The sequence below is a fragment of the Ixodes scapularis genome, unplaced genomic scaffold (genome assembly GCF_016920785.2).
Source record: "Ixodes scapularis isolate PalLabHiFi unplaced genomic scaffold, ASM1692078v2 PGA_scaffold4__175_contigs__length_147842914, whole genome shotgun sequence".
Classification (NCBI taxonomy): Eukaryota; Metazoa; Arthropoda; class Arachnida; order Ixodida; family Ixodidae; genus Ixodes; species Ixodes scapularis.
This window is the reverse complement of record NW_024609879.1, coordinates 145,973,501-146,001,144: the sequence shown is the minus strand read 5'-3', so window position 1 is coordinate 146,001,144 and position 27,644 is coordinate 145,973,501. Positions and strand designations below refer to the sequence as shown.

Below are 27,644 nucleotides of genomic sequence, written 5' to 3'. Positions count from 1 at the left end.
CTCACTTGCATTGCCCCCCATTTCCCGAATATTTTCGACGGCTCTGGGTTTGAATCACATACAAACTCTCACTGCACAAAAAAAACTTTTTTTTACTATTTTTTAATTTTTAAAAATAAGCTTTCTATACTGCAGCCTAGATGTACAGTAATCCCTCGTTATAACGAAATCGCTTTTTTCGAACTACTGCTTTTATCAAAGCTCAGTGTGGTCTCGACCGAAACTTTTAACCGGAAGATTCTAGGTGTATCGGCGGCCGACCACACTTATTACGAAGGCCGCGCCGTTGAAAGCACGCAAGCTTACACAGAGGTGCATGGGAGGCCCTTGCATTCCCTCCCCCTTCTCCACCGAGGCAAACAGACAAACAGAGAAAACAGAGTAGATACGTAACGGAGGGCAGAGCACGCAGAGCTGGCAGAGTGCCACTTCGGTGTCGATGCGCTGATGCAAGGACGCGGGCAGAGAGCATCGTCAGCGTTCCGATGCTACTCACGGCGCCCGCGGTAAGTAGTACGCTGCCCGACTCCTGTAGTGAATCGGATCAAGGGAGCATAAACCATGGATGAGATCATCCCTTTGAGAGCCCCCTACGCACATGCCTGTAGGTACTACACGCACACGTGCGTCGTATGGGAGACTGGGAGTGTTTACCAAAAGTCGCTCGAGGTTCAGATAAGTGGCCGGCCCAAGTCCGAAATTGCCAAAGAATTCGACATTCCGTCATCGGCTGTTCGACACTGTCCACTATTTTGCAGAACAAGCAGTTTCTCATGCAGAAGAAAGCGCAGCCGCGAACCGAAGATGAGAAAACGCCAACTACTTTGCGCACGTCGGATTTTCTCTCACGAGCATGCTTGCCGAGCTGGCGCACGATTTCGATGGCTGCAACAATCTCTACAGGAGTGTGTGAAAACATGTCGGCAAAGCCACCGAGAATAACTTTGATCCTTTTGCGCTTGTCAATGCGGACATTCCCGTTGTTGCTCCTGTCACAGATGCTGCGACCGCAGATCTTGCGTGCAGCCAGAGTAAACTTGAAGCAACTTCGGAGAGGCATTTTGAGAAACTCCAATGACTGCGGAGACGCGAAACATGCTACGGCTACTTCGAAACAAAGCGGAGTGCAGCAGCAGCGACAGTGTTCTTCCTATGCCTGGAGCAGTTCGAGAAAACTGATGCCCGGATGAAATCATTAGCAAACTCAGCTTAATTATTTTTTCACTCGGTAAAGCTGCCGTGGGATGTTCATAACCAAACTTTCTTTAATTAAATACACGTTCAGTGTTCCGCAGCATTCCCATCCCCCTTCAAAACTGCTAACTTCTTTTTTTTTTTTTCTTTATTGTTTTTATTGAATTAGTGCTTATATCAAATTTTTTCGCCATCTTGTTGACTTCGTTATAACGAGAGATTACTGTACGTAATACCTTTCAAAATAAAAAAAAAGAAGAACTTCTATAAAGAGCAGCCAAAATACCTATGTTCAGGCTCCATCCACGTATCAAAATCAATACTAGCCATACTTGCTAAAATGACGAAGCATCATAAACAGGAAGCAAAAAAAGAATTCACCTGCTATGAGCCGTTGGACACGGCAAGATCCCGTCTGTCACGTCCTCCTAAAAGATGAATTGCAATTGATCTTTTATGCAATCACCATCTATACCGTGTCAACGGTGATTACAAAAGTCGTTTACAGGGATCCAACTGCCAACTCAAGCCACCAAAAAATTCATCATAAATAAGTGTTGACAGACGATGAAGTAGGTGCCTTTTCTTCACACGCAAACTACATTAACCTACACACATTCAGAAAAATAAAATAACTTGCAGTAGCACCTTTAAACATGTCTTCAATCCCGTCTTCACTCCTAAAAAAGTTGCATTTCAAACTGCTCCCCCCCCCCCCCTCTTCCCAAAAGTCATTTCTCCGTGTAATGCACTCAGTGGCGTCACAAGGGGGGAGGCGGGGGAGAGGGGGGGGGTTCGTGGCAGATTACCGTTTTGGGTGCCACTGAATGCACTGCAACATGCCATCGAAACAATGTGCAATTAATTTTTTTAGATGATTAGCCGAGAAAAACCGAGTCTCTCTCAGCAAACACATGGCAGAGACATGCAATGGAGGAAAGTCATGCGAGTAGCATCACACACCGCAATTACTAAGCATTCTAAGGTTTTATTTTTCTTCGGATCAACGTGTTCTTTGGTGTTTGGGCAATCACGCAATGACATCTTGCAGATTCTGACATTATTACGAACAAAGGGGTGGCTCAGAGAGCTCGCAACTTTTTAAACGTTCCAGTCTATTGGCGTCGTCGCACGTAAGTGAGAAAACGAGAGGCGGGAAGCTTCGAGCAGTCCCTTCTAAAACCTATGTATTGTTTTATGCAAGATACGATGCAATATTGCGGCGCAAATAATTCTTTTCTTGGCAGTCAAGCTCTCGTAGCTAAGCTTTTGTAAAAAAGCTAGCACCATTCATAAATACCTCCTTAGAAGCCCTGTAACACATTGTGCACCGACTTAAATTAAACCCTCAGTTAGATTTAAACGAAACAAAAAATAAAAGTGTATGTTAAGTATGCGAGGCCTGAAATTCCCTACCTCGTCCAGGGCAGACACCATGTCCCAGGACTGAGCCCTCAGAATCCCGCGAAACGGAGTCCTGAGCACAGCCCCTCTTTGCATCAGCTGCAGTGACAATAGCATAAAACAAAAATTACGAAGACATCATTACTACAGAATTAGAAAAGACATAAAAACCCCGAAGAGTTAGTACGCAGGTTCTTCTCTCTTTTCTTTTCTTCAGACACTTCATTTCTATGTCAAGTGTAATATGATCCACAAGGATATTACAAATACACAGTATGATTTCTTGGAGCCGAGCTCCAAGAGACAAGGAAAGAACTGTTCCAGATACTTAAAATTCTACTGATCAGAAAGCAACAAGTCGATTCAAGGACTCATTATGAACACTATACTCCGTTTCACCTTCAGCCCGAGCGCAGCGGACTGAAGCGTGGAGAGAGTGTCATGTGCCCTTGAGCTCCCTGTGTCCCTCTGCCCAACCGGCAGGTCACGCGATTTTCTCCCGGCGCTGGATCGGCTGGGATAGCCTGTGGCGTCCACTGCACTCAGACTGAAGGTGGAACGGAGTATAATACTAGAGATCCACCATTCCAAGAGTTCTTTGATTCCAAAAGTTCCACTTATCAGAGTTCCAAATTAATAGGATTCTACTGTAGCTAAGGCTAATAAAGATCTCTGTTCAATATTAATTTAAAACAACAATGTTTAATTAACATCAACAGCTACAAGTGAACTGATTCTGTCACTAGCTTCAATCCTCCAACAAATATAACGAATATCCAAACCAGGTCAACAGTAGATAGACTGACGTCCTTGTTTCATGGTTAGTATGTAACTGACATCATAAGACAAATACGGGTCCGTGGAATTTTATGAAGGAGTAGACGCGACGCATTCGGCGGCTTTTTCCATGGCGGCTTCTCCAAAACCATGTTCCGCTCCCGTTCTTACCCCCCCAGGGCGATCCGTTTGGTTGACTCCTGACGTCGGCAGTGTGCCTATAGTGTTTTGGTTTGTCATTAGGGGAAACTTGGATTTCGGTCCCTAGAAAAAAGGGTGCTTCAGTTTATCCCTAGGAAAAACGGGTGCTTCAGTTTGTCCCTAGGGAAAAATTTCCCCATAGCACGACTAAGTACAGTGGTACCACCAGAGAACAAAGGAGACTCGCCAGAGTGCTGCTGTTGGTGGAATCCTGGCAACGCTTGCTTCCCAGCATTGCCTCTTGGCAAATAGGCAATGACGAAAGACCCCCCGGCGACGCACACCGCTCGTCGAAGACCCCTTCGTCGCTCTCGAAAGCTCCCTCGCCGTTGCAGCCGCACGCCGAGCCAAGGAGGGGATCCGAAGGGGACGACGAAGAACTGCCCGTTAGGGTCGCCGAAGTCATCGAGGTGGTGAGGGAGGCTTCCAGGGACAGCAGGTTGTCCCTCAGGCTGAGCGGAAAAAAAAGGTATCGGGGGAAAAACTTGTTAGCAGCCCTTACCCGCAAAGTGCTGCGATGCATGAAATGCAGTGGAATGAAATACCATTTCAACAATTTTCGAGGGGCCACAAGAAAAAGTTTGCTTCGGTGAAAGTGCGCTCGACTGCGTGCACTGGACACAATGGGGGGAATTTTACGAAAGTTTTGTTCATCCGAATAGTTTGTTAAACTGGAGTTTGTTCAAATGATATTTCACGGTTTAGAAGACGTCGAACATATGTCTCGGCAAGTGAACGAGAACCAACGTTACTAAAACACTCAGTTGGGAAACTCGCCGTCGAAACCTGGGCCGCTGGCGTCCACCGAGACCGAGCTAAATGCGACAACAGCGCCACTCTTTATCATATGTCTGTACTGTGGTCACCTCGAGCTTTTTGAAAGCCTGTTTTTGCGTAAAAACAAACGGAAAAGACTCTTTTTGTATGAAATTTATTGGAGATTAGTACCAAATGATGGGCGCGTGATGTTTTTATCATCTTTAGTTCGCAAGGTTTTGCGGAACAATTAATATTGTTTTTATACAACCATGCCTCAGCGGGCCTTTCAGGTAGCACGTCCCGCCCTAGGTGCATTTTAACTTCAATAGCTCAACGCGGCGCGTCCGCCGGGGAGACGGGGGTGGCACCCCTGTAACCTCTACCGCTGTATCTGTTCTTAAAGCCAAAATAGAAGTCACGTGCAGTTCCTCGAGTGGCCGCTGCGGGAGAAATGGTGGCGTTGTGTTCGTCATTAGCTCGGTTCTCGGAGACAGTTTGGGGCCACTTTTTCAAAGCTGCCTCTATGGGAGTTTCCCAACTGAGTGTTTTAGTAACGTTGACGAGAACACATAGTTTGTCGATCGACACCACGTGATTGCGTCGCAAGATGCCAGGTCGCACGATGTGACATCACGGCGTCAAGTCATAGTGTCGGATGATGTCCATTTCCCCGGAAAACTTAGTAGAGAACTTGACATCCTATTGTTGCAGTTGGAAAAAAGGATGACAAACATAAAACTAAAATAAAGGGTTTAATTGGCAGACTTGTGCCAGAAACAAAAGAATGAACGAGCGTCGAGGAAACAGCAGCAAGCGTCGAGATGACAGCTGGCTACGCGAGAGCCCGAAAATGAGTCGGCGAGGCTGTCTGGGCTCCTTATCTATAGCATTCGGTATATCAAACATTCTGCCTAGAATGTTCAAGACTGATTCGGCAAGGCCATGTTGGCCTCTTATCTTCTACACTCAACATCTTGAACCTAGAATGTTTCAGTGTTGATCGCTTCGAGCAAGAGTAAGCATGAATCATCCAGAGGTATAAAGCGTTCCTCTTGACCATCCACGTGGCAATGACATACACCGATTCAATTTTACAATTAGATTTAGCGGGGAAACGATTCCCACATGACCAATAACAGGTGACGCGACCTGAATGGGCGTATAATTGAGCACCGATCAAATTTCTCGCTAACATTTAGCAGGGAATCACACGGACAGATGGATGACGGACGGACAGACCACATTCTGGGAGTAAAAAAGTTCCTTTCAAAATCTTTTTTTTTTTTTTTTTAAAGGATTTTAGTCAGAATTTTTACCTTAACCTTGCTTTTGAAGTATTCCAACTTTTTTCAGGTTTTCTATCTGAGCCATTTTGGGTGAAACTCCTGAACCAATTAGGTACTCGAAATCCAAAATGCCTGATAGTTGTCAATGATGGAAGTAGGCAGGATCTGTTCATAGAGAAGACTGATTTTAAGAGAAAAAAAAACATTGAGGTACACCTAAGCATTCCTTATGAGTTGTGAATGCGAAAGCATGCAAGCCGTTCATCCGCTCCCTTTTTCGTCTGCTGCGTACTCTTCGTCGTTGGTTGGCGCGTGTGCTCCCCTGGTGACCTTGGACGCTCCGCGCTGGTGGACACACAGCGCCATGGGGTGAGCGGTCATGGAAACTGATGAGCGCAGCGGCCAATGGAAGCCCCGTCGACGCGTGCCAGCCAATGAAACCGAAGGAAACTATGTGCCGTTTTCGCGCTTCAGACTGATGACGTCAGCTCGCTCCATGAGACAGTTAATGCTTTCGCATTAATATAAAGGTATATAGTGAAGCAAGGTTGAAGTATGTCTGTAATAACTGGCACATCTCTTTGAAGTGTTAATACAGTGAATATAATCATATTGAAGATTTTCTCCCACCAGTAAAAAAGCTACATTCATTATAGAGAGGTTTCACTGCAGTCACATATTGCAAATGCTACTTTTAGTTTTGGCACACCTGCTTTTTACACCACAAATGACATGTATTTTGGAAGTCACAGAATCTTCCTCAAATACGACAACTTGTAAGGCCAACAATTAAGGCGTACCAGCGAGTGGCATACAAGTGGGACGCTGTCACCATTACTACCAGATTAGCAGTACCTACCGCGAGTTCTCGCTCTGAAGTTTGCACAGTTTTCGCTCGAGTTCAGCCTTCTCTTGCTTCAGAGACTGTAAAGCACAGGCAAATGTATTTGAGCCAACAAAAAGAAATTTATTCAAATAATGCAACGAAAAGAATTTAATACTAATACTACCTTGATAGACTTAGAGATCTCGACCACGGTCAGGGCAGTGCTCTCAAGCTTGGAAGACTCCTGCGCAAACAAAGCAAAGATGTTCCCCGATGAGCATAGAGGAAACATGAGCCTGGGTGGCATGAGAACTGATGACGGCAAAAACAATAAATGAAAGATAAACGGTCGATAACATTCGTAGGAAAAACAAAAAAGCGATTGGGCTGTTATCGTTGAGGTGTACAACCGATTCGACACCGTGTGTGGGTGCAACATTGTAAAGCTCGGATACTGACCCAAGTCAATCTGAGCAAGTACCTCATAGATAAAATAGTAAGGGTGCAGGCCAGCTGGTGAATGTTAACCATGTTGATGAACATAAAAGTCGAAGGAACAGAAAGGGACAGGACGACGTCTCAAACTCATAATTTCTGCCCCAGTCTTAGGTTTATTCAACATGGTTAAGTCCCTCATTGCTACTTAAATAAAAATACAAAAGTATTACCAAAATGATGACAAGCAGACAGAGCGGTAAAAAGTCCGTCAAAAATATGGCGAAGCAAAAGGTATCCATAACGACGAGTGATGCAGCAAAAATAGAAATACAGTGAAGCAAAGTTGAAGCATATGCTTCTAATACAGGGATAGGCACTTGAAGTGCTAATATAATTACACGAGGGCACTTTAGACGGCTTACATGTAGGAAGGCGAAAGCAATATAGTCGCAGAGGAGAAAGTTTTAGAGTAATGTTTCTACACGTATTAAAGTTTAGGACGACGTATAGGGCGACGTTGACGACTAAGTAGAGATCGACGACAAGTATGGCATCTAGGACGACCTCTAGGACGACTTCTGGGACGACGTGGAGGTTTTGACGTCAAGACGGCGTCTAGGACGGCCTCTCGGACGACATCAAAGACGATGCCTCGGACAACGTCTAGGACGGCATCTAGCACAACCTCTAGGATGACCTCAAGGACGATGTTGAGAACGATGTCTAAAGGACGACGTCTAGGATGTCGAGAATGATACTTAGAGGACGATGTAGAGGATGACCTCTAGAACAACGTCTAGGACGACTTCTAGAATGACTCCAAGAATGACGTCTAGGATGAGATCTAGGACGACCTCTAGGACAAATTTACAGACGACGTCGAGAATGCTGCATAGAGGATGACGCTGAGAACGAAGCCTAGAGAAGGACACTTAGGGAGGCTGTGGCATATTTGCGTGGGCGGCAACGTTTGCCTGGAGAAGCCACCGTAGATGTAGATGCTGTTGCCAATGTCAAGGCCGGAGACAGAGACGCAGTCGCCTCACAGTCCATTGCAGGAAGCACACAACGAGCACAGATGAAGTCCGAAGTGCACATTTTGCACACGGCGTTCCGGTGGTGACATCGCGCTCATGACGTATGATGACGCTTGATGACATCATGCTGATGACGACTGATGACATTTTTATGGCCATATTTCGGTCACAACGCCGACGACGCTAGTTTTTCACATAACGTGACAAGTGAGGTCGTCCTAGAGGTCTAGGGCTCCTAGGACGACCGCAAGGACGATGCCAAGGGAATGGGACAAGTAGGGTCACCCATTGTGCGGCACATGCCACTCAATCGTATTCGTATCGCTTCATACGTTTTTTCCCACAATGGGGCAAGTAAGGCTTCTGCCCTAATAACTGATAATACTGATATAGCAAAAATATATCAAAAAAAAAAAAATGGGCCCTAGATTAGGGATGCCGCGTCTACTTTGTTTAAGCTTAATTAAGTCCAGATGCAGCCGACGCCATGAGGTAAGGGGACCAATCAAGCAACGTCAAAAGTGCAAGTCATCAAGCCTTTACTGTTTACGATTTGTTGAGCGATGATAGAAGATGTAGAGAAACGTCAGCTGCGTCTGGACTGAAGGTGAAATGAAGCATACTAGTACCGTTACCGGAAGTAGAAAACAAAGAGAAGAGACAGACTCACATCGCTGAGGAGTTCCTGCAGCTTGGTGTTCTCCTGCTCCAACCTCATCATACACTCCCTGTTTCTGAGGGCCTCCCGCCGATGCTTTGACTCGCGCTGCTCCGAGAGCGAAAGCTCGTTCTTCAGCTGGTTCACCTGCGACAAAACCACATGCGTAAAAATCAGTCTCGAAAGGTCACCTGAGCCGCGATAAAGTTAAATTGCAAATGCAGCCATCCTCTCGCAAATGTTTTTAGTTTTTGTTAGGGTCCCTCGCAAAGAATCACCAGTTTACATTCCAATGAATTTCCGAATGTCAGACGTCGAGGCGAGCAGAGATTGTCGACTGACGGGTCGGTTCTTGAGGCCGGACCGGTATTGGCACAGGCCTCTCTTGATTCGGTGCTCTCCTCAAGGGAGCAATTGCAAGTGCGAACTCGTGTACCTGTCAATGCAATTTCAGTAAATACTTACTGCGAGAGAATTTACCAGTTAGGCCAGAAACGTAACTCCGCCACTGTTACAGTTCCTGAATCTTAACTGCAAATTAAAGAGTACATTGTAGTTACACTGAAATTTGAACTATAATTATTATTTACTGTAAACTTCGACTCATAATTTTGTTATTTTACAGTCAGTCCTCAACAGAACCCCTCTCACCATCATTTATGTTAAAATCCTAAAAGGGGTACCTGAGATATGCGTACTATTGTACCCGTGCTGCTACCATGTACTACAGGTGTGGTAGCAGTATGGATACAATAAGTATGGTAGCCAAACCAGCAAAACTGCGAGCATGGTTACAAGACAATGCTCTGCTTCCCCTTAAGTCGGACAGCAGACGAAGCTACGGGGCGTACCAGCCAATCCAGGGCTGCGAAGGTGTTGCGTGACTATGCGCCCCATGCAACGCTGTGTTAACCCCGAAGGTCACGCAACACACTCACGCAGCACTGGATTGGCTTCCGCAGCTCCTAGCATCCTTCGCGGCCCATCGTAAGGTGAAATAGGGTATAGCAAACTGTCGACGTACAACAATCGTCTGTCCCTAGAAACTGACTCAAATATCTCACAGCACCAGCCCAAAGCCAAAAAAAATTGCGCAGGCAGTCAGACGGCGTCGGCTGGTGCGACATTTCAGCGATACTGTGTCGCAATTGACTGGAAATTATGGCGACGTTCTGTCGCGCTGTGTCCTGCATAAACCATGACCAATCGCACACGGAACGGCTGGCACCAAACACGCCCTCGCGGACGCGCCGCACAAATCGCTCGGAGGCACCAACGTGTCCACTCTTTCCTCGGTGACGTTTTCTCCTGTGGGCCACTTCACGTTCATGCACAGCACCATCTTGACATAGAATGCGTTCCATCCTAACACTCGGGGTAAGAACGTCGGCACCCACACGTCGAGGACGTTCTCTTTCAAGGACACGTTTACGGCGTCCAGCAGCCACCCGTTCTTGCGCGCATAGGCTTAGGGCACCAAGGGAACGGGCGACCGAAGGCGAGAGACAGCAGGTGGCGAGGAGCGCTGCGCCTCACCTGCGACTATTATCGAGGAAAGGGCGAGGGTACCGCTGTTATACTCGCCCTCTCCCGGCCAAAGCCACCTGCGACAGACGCGCGCCGTGGGAAATTTTTGGGGGAACAAACTCACTTCCAGGATGTGCTTCTTGAGCTCTTCCTCAATGACGGCCTTGGCTGCGTTCGTGCGCTGGACCGCCCTCTCGGAACGCTGGCAGGCGGCGTCGCTGGCCGCCAGGGAGGCCCTCGTATCCTCCAGTTCGGACGAACTCACCTTCCAGCGCTCCATCTCTGCGCACAGGCTGCGGAACGTGGAAAATCGATTGGCTTCTGCGATGAGCCCTTTCGTTATGGTGCCCAGAACGTGTCTACTACTGGTGCGTGAAGCGTCCTTCTAATGTTGCCCGTTCGTCAGTCTTTCAAATGACGAAAAACAAATCAGCAGCGACTTTTATAACACATGAAACGCAGCGTTCAAGAAGAGATTGTTTAAATTTGTTTCGAGGACGTTGCACATTACGGGACATTAAGGCATCGATTCGTGCTGTCACGCGAGCCGTTGTCACGTGACGCGACTTCACAACGTCACGTCCATAATGTTGCACACTACCGTGAAGTCATGGTGTGACGTAACAATTCGTGCTGTCACGCAAGCCTTTGTCAAGTGACGTGACTTCACGGTGTCACGTCGTTATGTTGCCCGATACTGTGAAGTCATGGTGTCACGTAACACTGTGACATCCGACGTGATCACGACATTACATCATCAAGTCGTGGCATCACCCGACACCGCGATGTCACGCGATGCGGTCACGTGACAGCACGTCACGTTACAACGTGACTTGACAACTAACTGGTTGCACCGACATGCCTTGCCGTGACATACGCATGAACGGATCGACGGACAAATTTCTGTCGTGGAGCGTTCCCGGCTTCCGTCGTGGAGCGTTCCCGGCTTCAAAATATATCGCAAGAGTCGCTGGATGATGCCAAGGGTTGTTGCAACCCTGGCAGTTGGTCATTCAAGCGTCGGTGAAGCAAACGAGTGGGCACGGGCCTCTGTTGCTGGCAAAACCACTGTGCAAACTGTCATGGAATCACCAAATTAATCTGCACTCTTCTAAGGGGTCATGTAAAACGCACCTGCGAATGCGCTCGAGCAACCTGGAGTTCTCAGCCGCCATCGTCTGGTTGGCGTCGTCTGCCTGGGTGATCTGCTTGAGGAGTTCCCCTTTCTCGCGAGTGAGCTTGAGCACCATGTGCTGAAGCTGCTCCACTTCTTTCGACTCCCTGCGCAATGTGCAAAACAAACGTGGCGCTCCAGAACGTGGCGCTCCACACTGCACATGGATACCGATTCAGTTTCCGCGCTAAATTCAGGGGGGAAAATGACGTCACATGACTCAATGCCACGTGACAAACACGCAAATTCGGTTTTCCCGCTAAATTTAGAGGGAAAATTGACACACGACTCGCCGCTGCTCTTTTAATCATGTCTGCAAGTGATTGCTTAATAGTCGGTTCTGCATAAATTTTTTTCCTCCGGAAATGTGAAAACAGTTCACAACAGAGCACGACAGGGTCACCCGAGCTTCCGCAGTGTTCACCAATCGCGCCTGCTCTGTGCTAGGCACCAAAATGGCGCCCACAAGTAAACCGCAGAATGAGGTGATAATACTTTAAGCGTAACTTATTCAGAGGCTCTAAGCGTACCTGCCTATCGAGCTTGTCTGCTGCGAGAGCCTTCGGCGAGTCGGTTTCCCCGTCACGCGTCCTTGTAATGCGGTGAAGCCGGCGCGACGAGACTCCAATCTTTTTATGCCGTTTTTACTTGCGGATTTATTTATTTGGTACTTATAACTACTTTACCCCGTAATGCCCCCTCATAACCTTCCGAAGGGTATGTAGTGAAACAAAATATAGTGTATTTTCCACAGTGCTGTTGCTGTTGTAGCCCCACACTGCATGAATGAATCCTGCACCTCATCCACACTTGCTCTCGTGTGAAGAAGGCACCAAACGGAGCCACCTGCTCGCGAAATTACCCACAACACCGTAGAAACCGTGTTAGCATAAAAAAGTTGAAGTCAAAAATAGGTAGCACCTGGAACATTTATTTGGTGTGCAGTATGCAATAAAAAAATAAATAATAAAAAAGTGAAAGCCGTTTAGGACTCCCTGTAACGCTGAATTGGAGCGCAGCTCTTGAGGTGGAGGAGGGAAGGGTACTGAGGGAAGGGTAGACCCCTCCTCCTCTTCCTCCTTCTTCCCTTTATTCTTTAATATGCTCCGGGGGGTCACCTGACCTCGGGGGGAGGGGGTCACGTGACCTCGGGGAAGGTGTCACGTGACTTGGGGGGGAGGGGGGTCACGTGACCTCGGGGAGGGGGGCCACATGACCTCAAGGGGTCACGTAGGGGTCACCTTGGGGGTCACGTGACCTTGGGAGGGGTCACGTGACTTTGGGAGGAATCACGTGACCTTGGGAGGAATCACGTGACCTCGGGAGGGTCACATGACCTGGGGGGTCATGTGACCTTGCGGTGACCTTGGGAGGGTCACGTGACCTTGGAGTGACCTTGGTGACGCCGACGCCGCTCAAGCCGGAAACTGGCACCCAAGAGCTGCGCTCTAAAAAGAAGAAAGCACTTACTGGAAGCTGACGTCGCCAGCAATTCCTTCGTGGCTTCCGAAACTGAACAGCGATGCACCCAAGGCCGACAGCGATTCTGGACAACAAGGAACGTATACGGGAGGAGAAGAAAGAAGGACAAGCGTACGAAGCCAACATTAGGACGTACGTTTTTTCCTACCAACACGAGGAGAAGCCAAAAGACAAACAAAAGCGATCTTATTCAGATAAAATTGCATGCCTGTGGAGCCATGGCATTTCCAACTCTAAATTAATTTATGTGCAATGTTAATGAATACTTGGGAATAAGGCCAGCTGAACATGAAAAACACAGAGAAAAAATATGACATTCGCACCGCTGGCCCCATTCACAAGCAATGAACCAACTTGCTCAGCTAAAGCCTGTATATATGAATACTCTCCATTCAGTAACACTTTAACCTCACTGCTAGTGTGTGTGGGTAAATTTGATTAAATGTGGCCAGAAAACAATTTTTCTGTTGAAGAAAATCCCTTGCGGTGCCCCCCGAACTTGTGTAGCGAGACAGCAATAATAATCTTAATTTGAGGGGGATATAGAGGATGAAAATGTTTTACTCGTTTATGTGTCCGCAAAGCCAAGCAAAGAGGGCTCGGCTTGCAATGATAAATTGTCACTTTCTCCTACTTTCTTATAAATCTAGCTTTTTTTTGTTTTTTTTTTTCATGTATAGAATATATGAGAGACAAAGCGACTTACAAGAAATGGTGCCCAACGGAGTTTAACAACCCGTAAAATGAAGCCATAAAGCAGACAACTACCTTAAGGCGAAAAAGTTTTGACACACACACAGAACTCGGAAACAAAATGCAAAGAGTCAGACTTAACAAGAAAACTATAGTAAAACTTAGGTTTCTTCACAGACAACACTACAGCATGTCAACTAACACTTTTAAGTAGGGTTCTGCGAATAGTGCTTCGAATCGAATAGCACTGCATCATTTGTAGCTTTGACAATGCAAGGAAAAGCCAAGACGACCGGTTCTTTCAACAATGCAGAAGCTATAGACGACGCTGCGCCATTCGATTTGAACCACTATTCACGCACCCCTACTTTTAAGGCCACTTTAGATGGCCCGCAAAAATCAGTTTCTTAACGTATCGCATTGCGATTTACAACAAAGGTGCAAGCAGGTGGTAAAAGTTTACAGTGAAAAAATCAAGGAATGAGCGCAGCGTCCAGAGCTGGCCGATTCGGGTTCTCTTGCGGGACCGTCTGCTATCACAGCCTGAACCGTCTGGCACTCCCTTGACGCGGCATACGGAATCTGTCGGCAGTTCTTTTCATTACGCCCGCATCGTCTGCGAAGTGGCGGCATAGACTGGCCAGAACAGGTTTCCGTTTTGTTTTTTTTCCTCTTTGAACGAGGCAAGTTCACTCCTTTATTTTTCCTCTTTGAGCTTCCACCACCTGCTTGCACCTCTGTAGCAAATTGCAGCGCGATACGTTGAGAAACAGATTTCCGCGGGCCATCTGAAGTGCCTCAAAAGCATTGGTTTACAGGCTGTAGGTCTAAATGCTTCTTCGAAGCGCTATGCCGACTAGCCCCCACCGAAAAAAGGCCAAAGCGTTAGTGCTGCCAGGCACACCCGGAGAAAAGTTATTTCCAGATTGTGAAGAAGCAGGGAGGTAGCCAAATGCCATGCTCAAAAAAGCAAGTGAATCAATATGCGCAGCATTGAGCAGCATGCAGCCCTTTAGTTGTCATGGCATAGTATACTTAAAAGCATACAATAAAGCTGCTGGATTCAACCGGTATTACTAGAATCGGGAATTGAACCCACTTTGCAGCTTTACGAGTAATTTTGAAATAAACCGAGAAAAATGTTTTTTCCTGAACATCGATAAACTTGGCAGTAACAGTGGCAGTTTATTCTATTTATTAGGCTCTACGCAACATTTCGACCCGATGTAGAACTCCCGACTTCTCCCATAGGAAAGACATGTTTTTCATTTGCTAAAGCTTTGAAAGGTAATACTGACACCTACAAAAACTCGCTTACTTTTTCGCATCAAACACTAGATATTGACGTCAAGACACTCCCCAAATTTCCTTTTACCTGTAAAGTCACATCTATACTCAAAAAAACTGAACAAAAACTGCATGGCAAATTTCTAAGGTAATTGTGTTACATATGTGAAATTTTCCAGCAACGCAAAAGTTTATATCGTCGTTCAACAGCACGTCTAGCCTGTTTAGCCAGACGCCTCCGTTCGCGGCGCTCTTCATCGGATTATTTAATGCGTGGCATGCATACACTTGAAATGATATACCTAATGACTTCCCAGAACCTTTTAACCCACTCTTCCTCTCCCACCTCGCCTCCTTGCCTACCTCTCGTCCTAACTCCACCCCTGGTCACATGACCTTCCCGTCGACCGATCACCACCGAGCATCTCATTCCTCCTCTCCCACGCATCAACCGATCAGTGTCGAGCCTCGCGGCCAAGCTTTTATTAGGGCTTCACTATTGGGCTTCACGAAATGCCGAACACCCAGTCAAATAACGTTTTATATTAACATACCGAAGCAAGAGGACGTGTGTGGTGCACTATGGCATCAAATTGCACAAGAGTCACGGGGAGTTACTCCCCGTGGACGGGAAGTCACTCTCCGCAACCCCGTGCTTGGAAGAGCTTTAGAGCAATGCGCTTTTGGTGTTTTGGTGGTCATTAAAGGATATCCTCCATAGATTCTGTTACTTTTAATTATGAATACACGACTCAGATTGTCTAGAACTGAAAAAATATTTTCTGCAATTTTCGGATAGAAAAAGAGCTTGATTTACAAATACGTTTCCTGCCAGGTGCAAGGATCAGTTCCAGCAAACAATCTCCCCCTCCCCTGAAAGCATGTACAGACAGTGCTAACCTCTAGGGAATGATAACAGCACCCAACAAGTTCACTATTAGGGTTTCTAACTGCACCCCAAAATAAAACATTGACAATTAACGGCACCCAAAAGTAGCTCCCAACAACACTCTTGAGTAATACAAGACCAACGTCACACCAGCAGCCATTGAGGTAGTCTTGGTGCCGAGCACACACCACCTTCTAAAGCACACACTTCACACCACTGAATTCTCTCTGCTCGGCAAAAACGAGTGGGAACGGCCACCGTGCAAGGCACTTATAATTTTCGACAAGAGCAGCAGAAACAACAGTTTTGTACAACAGTTACACGCATGGCCTTTAACGACAGCACCCAATAACCGTACCCAACAAGAGGGTCATTGCAGACCATCGTATAATTATTCTTTGTAACTGAAGAAACAAGTTTGCGCTAACGGCTTCAGACAAGTGTACTAAACGACCATGCTGAACAACATACTCAATCGAGTTCCCGATAACAGCATCACCTAATAATTCTCGACACACAGCAGCAGAAAGAAAAGTTCCAGATGGCAGTGTTCGATGACGGTACCCCGCGAAACACTGATCCAGCCCGTTGCAACGTGTAAAACAGGTGTCAATCGGCGAGGGATGATTATGGCAATGATAGGAACATCCGGAACCTAGAGCACGGGTTCTCAAACTGGGTTCCTAAGAACCCAGGGGTTCCCCGGAGTATTCTCGTTGTTCACCAGAGTAGCCTTGGAGTTCCCCAGATCGCCCTTGGGGTTCACCAAATTGCCCTTGGTATTCCCTAGAGTCCCCTCGGGGTTTCCTGAGATCCCCAATTTCCTCAACCGTCCCTAAGTAAAGTGTTTTCCTTTTTTAGACAGAGACACTTTTTCTTTATGAGGCAGAAAATACAAAAAAAATAAAAATGTTTTTGAAATTGTGCTTCAACGCGATAGCGTTCAGGAGCTCATGTCGCAGAAAATCTGATGTCGGCGCCAGTGGGACCAAAAGATTCCGTAATGCAACGCACACAGTCACGTGTGACGTCACACGTGGCTGTGACGTCATGACCCTATCGACCCGCCAAATTTTCCCGCCAGACTTAGCAAAAAACTTTCCCACCAAATGTAGCAAAAAATTCTCCCACCAAATATAGCAGAAATTTTTCCCACCAAATTTAGTGAAGAATTATCCCGTCAAATTTTGCAAAATATTTTCCCGCAAAATTTAGCAGAAAAATTTTTGCCAAAATTAGCAGGAAATTTTCCCGCTAGATTTAGCAAAAACCCTTTTCTTGCCAAAATCAGTGTAAACTTTTCCGCTAAATTTAGCGCGTCAATAGGGTCACGACAATTTTACATCACACGTCACGTGGCATGACATCACACGTCACGTGACATGACGTCAAACTTGATGTAATGTGAAGTCACATGACACGGGACACGTGACGTTACCGACTAGCCTACAAACCCACGCATGCACGGCTTGTAGCACTGATTTATATGAGAAGGCTTGGCGAACGGGGCCCGATAACACTATCGCGTTCCACTCTTAAAGGCAAAGCCCCCAATCTTTTTAAGATTGACAGGCCTGAAGTGCTTTTGTTAGGTAAGTCTCTTTTAATTTAAAATATTGACTTGAATGAAAACATAGTAAAACAGGTCTGCGCATGTTTTGACTATTACTTCAGAACGAACTATTTGCATGCTTTGCTAATTCATGAAAGCCATGTATACACTTGCACACATTCAGTCTTCATCGTTTTTAAGGCAAAAGCCTTACTTTTCCTATTGAGCGAAAAAGTGGCATATATGGCCATAAAAATATGATTGAGTGAAACGCGCCGCTCAATCATATGCTCAAGGACGACGCTGTCCTCTGCATCGTCCTAGACCTCAAGGACGATCTTCTCCCATCACATGAAAAAGCAGCGGCGTTGTGCCCGAAAGATGGCCATAAAAATATTTCATAAAGCACAACGCCGCTCCCACTCAAGTGCAGGAGCGTGATGTCATCGCTGAAGCACTGTGTGCAAAAGGTGCTCTTCAGACTTCACCTGTGCTCGTGTGCTTCGTGCGATGGACTGTGAGGCGACCGTGTCTACATCTACAGCCGCGACATCGGCAGCCGCGTCTACATCAACGGCGGCTTCCGCAGGCAAACGTGGCCACCCACGCAAATACGCCACAATCTCCTCAAGTGTCCTCCTCTAGGCGTTGTTCTCAACGTAGTCCTTAAGGTCGTTCTAGAGGTCATCCTAGAGGTCGTCCTAGAAGTCGTCCTACACGTCGTTCTTGACGTCGTCCCATAGGACGCCATCCTCGATGCCGTTCTGGATGTGATCCTAGACATCGTCCTTGAGGTCGTTCGAGAGATTGTCCTCGCGTCGTCCTACATGCCATACTTGCCATCGATCTCTAGGACGTCGTCCTAAACTTCAATATGTGTAGGAACAATATTCTAAAACATTTTCCCGCGGGACTGTAATGCTTTTGCCTTCCTACACCCCATAAGGAGTCTTGAGTGTCCTCCTGTAATTTTTTTTCTCTGGTGGGTGCATGTGCGAGGCATCCAATAAGGAACATACCGGTACATGTGTTGAATAAGGTAGCAGTTTTTTTTTTTATAGACGGCTTTATAGTTTGTGCAATAAATATTATTAAAACTAAAAAATTCAAACGTCTAAAAAAAAATTTGTAAACTGTCCCAAAGCTTTTATTCATAGCTTATTGATGTCCACAGTTCTTTCAGTTTGCCAAGATTTGTTTATCTTCTGATTCAAACGTTTCCATTTGTCTTTGCGCTTCCTATAATTTTTGCAGACGAAACACTCCTAACATTAAGGAGACTAAATTAGACTACATCAAAACCAAGCACATATTTGTCGTCCAATTATAGAGGCAGATAAGCTACGTAAATTTAACTTCAATTGGATGCCAAGTTATATCACATAAAGCCCTAGAAGCAGCGTTGCCCCTTCAGCATGCCCCGTTAGACGAAATCCGGGTACACCCTCCTTCTTGATGCATTACTAGGAGCCAATCACTCACTCCGTTCGCCCTTAAGCCGAGGCTGCAGTGGAAGATATCGGCCCCCCGGACCAATCTACCCTTTTACCACCCGGCCCGTCTCTTTGCACGTGGGGTATGGGCAGGAGCGTCATCATGCGACCAAAGAGAGACGTACGACTTGTCCAACAAGAGCCTAGCTTCAACTGCAGGGGGCCTCGGCTTAGGGGTGAACGGAGTGTAGTATGCGCATCGCTGTTGGAGGACCTTTGGAGGTCCTGCACCGTTCTAATGCCTCAATACTGAGACAGGGAAGAGTTCCCAGGACGTTGGTCGAGAGATACACCGAGGGTTCCGCAAAGCCAAAATCTTTGAGAACCAATGACCTAGAGTCCCGTCCGGGGAGTTAGTGGGTTAGAGTAGACCCCTCACCTGAGGGGGAGCTGCCAGAATTAGCGGCACGCGAGGAGGTACGGACGCCGGCGGCACCATCACCGGCATCGCCGCCACCCACGTGGCCGACCGGCGACACCACCCCGCACTCACTTGGGTCCAGCAACAGCGGCAGCCCGACGTCGGACTCACTGCAAAGGGGGAGACAAATTAGGAAAACGCAGTTTTACCGCCGCGGTCGCAGGCTGCGACGGAGCCTGGACTGCACCTTAAGGGCCGACAAGCGGCCGGAAAGAAGGAAGCTCTTCCTTGATTCCTCCTTCCCGATCGAGAAAGCGGCTCAGGGACCCGTTCAAGTGTCGAAGGGAGGAGAAAAGAGTGAAAGAGGGAACGGAAAAGAGGAAACTGGGAACCAGCTTTCTGCTGCCCAGCAGATTCCGCAGGTCGGCCTTTACGGCCAGCTCAGGCGGTTGACTGTGATCGACTGCTTGTGACAGCTTAAGGGGGGATAACACACTGGCACTAGTAACTATCGGGTAGCCCTGTTACACTTTATATCTGAAATACATTTTACGCATCCTTTTGTGTACCATAGCCGATCACAGTCAAGCGCATTGTTCGTCAGGCGCATTTAAGTTGTTTGTCTTACCAAAAGGGATGCAGAAACCACCTCATTCTTTTGCAAAATTGTGATTCCGTGGCGTAATAGAAAAGCAAAGAATGGAAATATTTAGCGATTCGCAGCCGCGGGGTGGCACTTGTGGGGACTAAAGCGTGACGCACACCTCGGTGCTTTGTAATAAGTTGACAAGATGTGCCATTATGTGCTCAATCTAATGTGATATTTTATGAATATTGTTGTTTCAATGTGAGTAAAAGCATCAGAAACCTCGCACCATCAACAAAATAAATAAATAAATAAACAAAGTTGTACTAAATTCAGTTTTAGTGGCACCATCTGCTTGAGATGAAAAAGCTAGGTATCCCTCCTTTGAGCCTCACCCCGTTGCAATTACTACCTTACAACGAGGCAAGCGCTTTCCCGCACTTTCCAATATGGCGTGATGTAACTAACGGGGAGGTTTGTGGCTCTAGTAGGCGGTCAAGAAAACGGAGAACACGAGCACTCATGTGTCGGGTGCACGGGCCTGATGAATGCCAGGCCAGATCAAGCCTACCTATTTGGGTATTGTCTCTCACCTATACCTTCAGTATTTAACAATATTGCACGTTACTTTTGTGTTAATGAGTGTGAAGTGGGCTTCCACAGCGTTTATTTCACAGCATCCAACTTCTTAGTACAGTCTCATTAATTCAAAATCCTGGAAGCCATAAAGTTTGTTTGAATTATCGGAAGTTTGAATTATCAGCAATTCATCTAAATATGATGCAAGATAAAATTATGATTTACCGTATGAATGGCAACACATACAAAGTAGTAGGTATTGAATGATCTTCTCTGCATAGGCCTACTGATCATAAGCAGGTATGTCACACATGAATCATTTGCGAAATGCATGACATATGTTTATTTATCCCTCAAAAATGCTGTTTATTTTGTACTCCTTAGACAGCACATGTCAACTCAAAACAAAATTAAGTTTGTTCATCAGGTCAAGAAGTTGTCTAATGGGAACTATTAAGCAGGGAACACATGAGCAATGAAAACGGGCACCACGCAGCAGTTTTCATAATGACTTGCGCAGACGCTGTGATGCGGACCTGTGCCATGCTGCCATGTCACAGCGTACTTGCAAGTTGCCATGGAAATTTCCACGTGGTGCCCGTTTTCATAGCTCATCTGTGCCCTGCTTGAGCCCCGTTGAGTTCACTTCTCACCGAGGACCGGTGCAGTGCGGAGAAGCAACACCCACAGAAGCAAGCTCACCGGTGTTGCTACTGCAACGCACCAGTGCTCGGAGAAAAGCGCACTCAATGGGCCGTGAGAACAAAAAGGATGAATAACACGAAAACGCCGCTCAAATTAAGCGGTCTATGAATACATTAAAAAAAACATAGTGGGACAACCAAAATTTTGAAATTTGTTTGAATTAACCAGAAGTACAAAATATCCGAGTTTGAGTTATTGCGAGCCCACAATCACTTGGGAACAAGTTCTACTAACGAAACAAAGAACCTGTGCCTGCCGCCAGCATCGCTTTTTCAGTGTTGCCAGTCATAGCGTCGCGAGAAAACAAAACATATTTCTACATAATACTTCGGTTACAGGTTCAGCCCTGTCTATTGATGTGTTTAGCCAAATTTAAGACAAATAGGAAATCACGAAAAAAAAAAAAAACGACAGAGTAGTACTTGTTAGAGCAGAATGGACTTCACATGTCACAACCCCGCCCCCCCCCTTAGGGTGACAGTTTTTGTCAAGAGCGAGTGGAGATTAGACTAGATGTCCAAGTCGCTTCGACTCACTCCAGGTGCGCCTCCTTCTGGAAGTGGTTCAGGAGCTCCCGGATCACCCTGGACGTGAGCACGTTCACCAGAACATCCTTGCGGCCAGACCCGACGTCTTCCACGAGACCCTCGGCCTCGCTCTCGCGGCACAGGGCAGAGTGCACCCAGGTCAGCGTGCTCTCGTCCTGGGCGTCACAAAGGGGAAGGTGACGATGAGTCGAGGTTCCCTGTTCGGTCCTTCGTCTTTTTTTACGCAAGTCTGTTGGATTGTAGAAAAGCATGTACTTGGGCTAGTTAGCATGGCATACTCCGAGGATTACAGCTTTTCGATGCTTGAATCCCCAGGGTAAGGTTGCAAACCCGCCATCGGACAATCGCTGGGAATATAGGGATTTTTGTTGCGATACCTACAGACGCTTTTCACGCATCGGTTGCTCGAGTTGCCACCAGCCGGCGCGCCCTCCATGCCACAACTGCTGATCTCCGTGTGTCGTACTTGTTTCTGACCCTATCCTCGCCCTCAGCTCATTTTATTTCTCTTCCTAGACATGAACCAACTAGCCCGCCAAAAGGTGTCACTAATCTCCAAATCTGATCGCACCTGCTCTTCCAGCCTGCAGAATGCAATGCTTGTGGCCACCAGCGTGCTACGGGCTCACACAATGGGGACACGTATGCCCGTCCAGTCGGAAAAACGTGGTTGGTGGTCGCTCGCAAAAACAGCAGTGGTGGCATTAATGACTCGTACCACACTGTGTGCACTAAACATGCCCCACTAGCGCCCATAAACTCTTCATGCTTAATGGCATGTTCGATGCACCGACTTTCCAGTGGCATTTTTGATGCACCGATTCCCCAGTGGCATTTTCGATGCACTGATTCCCCAATGAAAAGAAGAATGAAGAATGGCATGGACAATATTGCTTCAACACGTTAATGGCCGTGCCATCGAAGTACCGATGGTAAAGCGGAGCTGGTCAATCGCGAGCGATATGACTAATTTACGCATTTTACGCCGAACTTCGTCTGTCGCCTGTTTTTACAAGTGAAGAAATCGTCTGCACAAGGAATTGTGAGGGAAGTACACATTTACTCTAATGCCCTAATAGTTTTTGCAAGAAGCATGATTGTTGCACCATTCGTGCCAGCTTGCTTACTGTGCTACATCCTGCTAAATTTCAGCAAAATGTGAGAAATTCGCACCAAAATTGTTTCTTAAGTCAATTCCACTTCTTGTTGTTGTTACACGGCGGATTGTTGTGGTGAGGTAATGCAAACTGTCAAAACTTCTGATTATCACTCATTGAATATCAGATCACATCCTTGTGGCATCGATCCAACTAGCAGTTCAATCCCATTCAATAAATAAAAAAGAAAAAGCTAGATACGTCTTTTTGCTGACGACATAATCATGTACACCAAAGTAAGATTGATCGCAGATCGAGAAGAACTCAGTGCTGGTTTAAATAAAGTGAATAAGTGGTGCGAGGAGTGGCAAATGTTGTTAGACTTCAATAAATGTGTATATATGCATATAACGTGGAAAAAAACCACTTCCCTTTTTAACTACAATGTGCGTGATCACCCCCTTGCACTAGTTACGTCATATAAATACCTTGGAGCCATTATCACGAACGATCTACAATGGAGCTCCCCATATCACGCATCTCACACGCCTTGTATTAAATAAACTTTGGTACTTAAGAAGAAACCTGAAATCTGCATCATCCACCGTTAAATTAGCAGCATATAAAAATTTGTTAGATCAGTTCTTGAGTATGCTGATAGAGTATGGGACCCATTTACAGCATCTAACATTAATTCAATTGAAAAAGTGCAAAGAAGAAGTGCTTTATTTGCAATAAGTACTCTCGCACTGACTCCGTAACAGAACTCTATGCGATCGCTGGCCTTCAACCCTTGAAACTTACACACAAAATTAATGGACTAAAATTTTCGTTTAAAGGGGCCCTCCAAGGACCCCTTTAAACAAAAAGAAGCTGAAGGAAAACAACAGAATCCTAATTCTCCCTGCTGACAAAGGAAATGGCACAGTGGTGTTGAACCGCGCTCTGAACTGTGAGAAGAAGGTGCACAAACTTCTGAACACCAAGGTGCACACGATGCTACCAAAAGACCCAACATCAAAAATCCAAGGAATCTTAAAAAAAACACTTTACCCTCTCTTCAATAAATATCCGGAGTCTCTCAGGCCCTCTACCTGAATTTCATCCGCTGAAACGGCTCTACCCCTGCGTTCTACGGCATACCGAATATTCGCGAGCCTGGAATCTCGCTCTGCCCTATAGCCGACTTCACGACGCCACCAATACGAGAGCCGTCAAATTATTTCCATCATCTGTTCCTTCCACTCGTGGGAAAGACCAACATGCGTGCCGAGAACACCGTCCACTTCGTCGAACTCGCTTCGGATCTGACTTTAAACGATGCTGAGAGCCATGTTTCCTTTGACGTGGTATCTCTCTTCACGAGTATTCTCATTTGACTCGCGGCGTCCGTTGTCAGAACGGAGCTTCCCTCAGACATGACCCTGCCTGAAAGAAACCACCTCTCGGTCAATGAAACATGCTGCCAGCTTGAACTGTGCCTCACAAACAAATACTTTTCTTTCGCTGGTCACTTCTACGAGCAGAGTTGTGGCACAGCCATGGGTGCCGCTGGGTCCATCACAGTAGCCAACCTCACAATGGAAGCTGTAGAGCAAAAAGCCATAAGCACTTTCTCCCACGCAGCCACCCTATTTCTATGTTGCATGGATGATTGCTTTTGTGTTGTCAAGACCAGAGAAGTTGACCGCTTTCACAAACACCTCAACTCCGTCGAAGCATACATCCAGTTCACAGTCGAACGCGAGTCGATCGGCTGGCTTCCATTTCTGAATGTGGCTGTGAAAAAAGATAGGAAGTTATTTAACTTTCCGGGTATACAGTCCCCGCAACTCGACTTGGTCGTCTGCGTTGCCGTCCGCCATGGACTCTGGCAAGTTTATGGCCATATTTTTTCACAGAAAGAGAACTACACTTAGTAATTTTACAAAAAAAAAACCGACCTGTGAAACACACCTTGGACAAAAAGGTTAGATTGCTTTGCGGAGGCGCCGATTTTTACGATCCATTTTAGATTGAGCCTGGTGACTTCAGACACCCTATAGACAGAGAGAAAAACCAGAATACATATACACCTAGACAAGGCTAGTTAGTATAGGATGTAAGGACGTGACACTAGTTTTAAAGGGAACAATCTCGAATTTTTGCACGGGATGGAGTTGGGGGCAGGAATATATGCATAGGCACACGGACAAACAGACACAAAGACACGGAAATGACAACTGGAAAACATTTAAACTGAAAGACAACCGCCCCTCTATGCTGCTTTTTTTCCCCTTCTGTTTTGACAGCTACATAAGCGTGTTCCTATATGCGCTCCAGGATATATGAACATGAGAAGAAGCGTAGCTCGGAAACACGTTGCTCGTCCGTTCCAGCTCGTATAATCCATGGCGCTAGGCATACGGAGGTACCTGGTTCGAAGTGGAGAAACCATTGGTCTCGATGACCTCCATGAGCCTGTCCAAGGTTACGACGCCGTCGTCACGGCCGTCGCACAGATAGACGATGCGGTGCAGCGCGTCGTGGATCGGAGACGCCAGGGGCTTGGCGCCGAGTGGAGGCGCCTCCACGGTTCCCTCGCCCTCAAACAAGTCCTCTTCCGAGCTCGCATCCTCGGTGACCGGCGGGGGATCCAGGGAGAAGACCATGTCGTGCGAAGTCGTCTCATCGCCTTCCATCCGTGCGAGACGCGTGAAAAGGCCTAACCCATCGTCTGCAACGACAAGTAAGACCTGTGAGAGGGATGGCGGTGCAATCGCTCATCAGAGCCGCATCAGTGTCCGAGCATGACCGAGTGTGCTACTATGGCTTGCGACTACGTACGAGAGAATACAACTGGCGCCCTTCCTCATAAAGCCCTGGAACAGTTCCGGTCAGCGCATAACTATAGGGTGTCTTGAGCAGACCTTCCGCCGTAAAACGAGCTGGAAAGATCGGCGCCTGCACATATGAAGCTCAAACTGTCAACGATGTGCACTGAGCAGGTCAGTCTTGATGCCTAAAAAAAACAAGAGCAACAAACTTGTCGAAGTCAAGGTTGGGCACGTTTGCAGACGCCCGAGTCATTGATGCCATTTACCTGCGGCGCCATCTCTTGATGGGCACAGCAATCAGACAACACACTCTGTTGTCTGCTCACCGCGCTTGTTCGGGAGATGGTGCCACGAGTCAAAAGTGTCGGTAACTCAGTCATCAGCACAAAAGGGCCTAACGTGGACTTTGGCAAGTTTTTTTACAGGAAGGGAACCACACCTCGAATTTTCATGCGGCAAGACTGACCCGCTCGGTGCACGTTTGGCAAAAGCTGGAGCTTTCCAAGCGCAGGTGCTGATTTTTCTGGCTCGTTTTACAGCAGAGAAAGTCCACTAGAGACATGCCGTATAATCGGCGACAGGTTGAGTTAGATGTTTTGCCTCAAGCGCCAGCCTTCAACCTCCGATAACACTTATGTTGCACGCGCAGCCAAAGCCTGGTAGAAGGCAATGAGCACATGCTGTAGGCGGAACAACTATCAGGTTCTCAACTTGTCATCGACTATACCGACCGATGGTTTTGTGCAATTTCCGAAACCGAACATACTATCGCGAGAGTTACTCGGTTACGACATTGCCAGAAATATATTGAGCCCACAGTGAGGGAATGATGCGTAAAGAATGAGAAAATATGTGCAGATCTGAGGAGTTTCAGTGCTACCTGATAAATGGCACCAGCGTACACAAGTCGGTCACAGTCGTGCGGAAATGTCCGAGCATGTCGCCAGTGTCAATAGTGACAATTTCAAGCACTAAATATGGCTCTCAAGTCACAATGAAATTTCAGTTACTGCAACTGTAAGGGCAGGCTCGAAAGCCTGCCTTGGTCAAATCATAATGTGACTCAATCTTTTCTTTTTCTCCAGATTAGACACACTAGCTTGTTACGGAATACTTTAGAAGCTTTATAAATGTAACTTGCTTTCTCATATTTTTAGCAATATTTACTCGATGATAAAAACACAATTTTCATGTAAGTGAGGTCGCAACTTAATTACGTTGTAGCTCATCGAATACCGCGACTGTGATTTATATCAGTTACTTCTAAAGAGCAACTTCTATACAGCTCGGCATCCTTTGGTTATTCTTGCTTCGTCGCACCTCAGAGATACACCATTTCGAGATATATCAGATAGAAAACTAGCTGACCCCCAATGCAGTACCCACGCCGACACTGATACTTTCGTCTTAGCTTGTTTGCATTCCAGAAAAAGGAACGCGGTACAGATGAAATTTTCTTCCCACGCCTGCTTATATAAATAAGGTCGAGCAAGCCAGCCGTCCTCGAGTTCGGGATGCTTGGCACCCGCTTCTTTTTCGCACCACAAGCAAAATCAACATTCAAAACAGGCGTCGATTCTCGAGAGCACTTTAGGAGCCGACGCACACGCTCGAGTTGGAAAAGCGCCGCAGTTAGCTGCGGTTACCGATGTCGAACGAAGGCGATCCGCGTCAATACAGCGACGGATAAAGATGACCCGGAAGTACGGCCGTACTCACGGCTAATTCCCAGGCAGCACGAAAATGACACCTGTCAAAACCTCGGTTCAAACGAGCAAGAGCTCAAGCAAGCAACGCGCTTTTTTGTCTGCTACTTTGGCGCTTTGGCTTTGGCTGGCTGCAGGCAGCTTTCGTTCACCGGCCATTGACTTTGACTCAAGTCAGTTTCGGATGAAAAAAACACATACATGCACGCACACACAAACAAACACATAAAGCGGCACGAACGGCTGTCGTTCTGAAGCTCCAGCGTAGTGTGTCTGTGTTGTTGGCGTTTTGTGGTGGCGCGTTTAGTGACGACGAGTAATAAAAAGTGAACGTTACCGTGAGAATGAAAGCACCGCCGCCTCGCGATTTGGCGGGTGGCAGGAATGCGACCTCGAAAGCGTGCTCCTTTGCCGCGCTGTTTTCTCCCTTTTTTGTTACTAAAACGGAGTAGTAAAAGGGACAACAAAAATAAACGGACACGGGCGAAGAGAGATTATGCGGGGACCGGTCCTGCTACAGACCGCCGGCCATTTCACACGGCGGACAAGGAGTTGACCGGCAGAAAAAA

The 27,644-nt window shown here is 46.8% G+C and overlaps 1 protein-coding gene across 1 annotated transcript in view; it reads right to left on the bottom strand.

The window, feature by feature from the left end:
* The window catches only part of LOC120838938, a 110,771-nt gene that overhangs the window by 23,352 nt on the left and 59,775 nt on the right, over nucleotides 1-27,644 (bottom strand). Inside the window, exons 2-13 of the mRNA XM_042293743.1 lie at nucleotides 24,968-25,269; nucleotides 21,445-21,611; nucleotides 19,057-19,208; nucleotides 12,752-12,827; nucleotides 11,242-11,388; nucleotides 10,232-10,400; nucleotides 8,593-8,727; nucleotides 6,632-6,691; nucleotides 6,481-6,545; nucleotides 3,764-4,028; nucleotides 2,611-2,697; nucleotides 1,576-1,622 (exon numbers count right to left, since the gene is read on the bottom strand). Coding sequence (XP_042149677.1) covers nucleotides 1,576-1,622; nucleotides 2,611-2,697; nucleotides 3,764-4,028; nucleotides 6,481-6,545; nucleotides 6,632-6,691; nucleotides 8,593-8,727; nucleotides 10,232-10,400; nucleotides 11,242-11,388; nucleotides 12,752-12,827; nucleotides 19,057-19,208; nucleotides 21,445-21,611; nucleotides 24,968-25,234 — 1,637 coding nt within the window. The 5' untranslated portion in view covers nucleotides 25,235-25,269. The remainder of the gene's footprint in view (nucleotides 1-1,575; nucleotides 1,623-2,610; nucleotides 2,698-3,763; nucleotides 4,029-6,480; nucleotides 6,546-6,631; nucleotides 6,692-8,592; nucleotides 8,728-10,231; nucleotides 10,401-11,241; nucleotides 11,389-12,751; nucleotides 12,828-19,056; nucleotides 19,209-21,444; nucleotides 21,612-24,967; nucleotides 25,270-27,644) is intronic.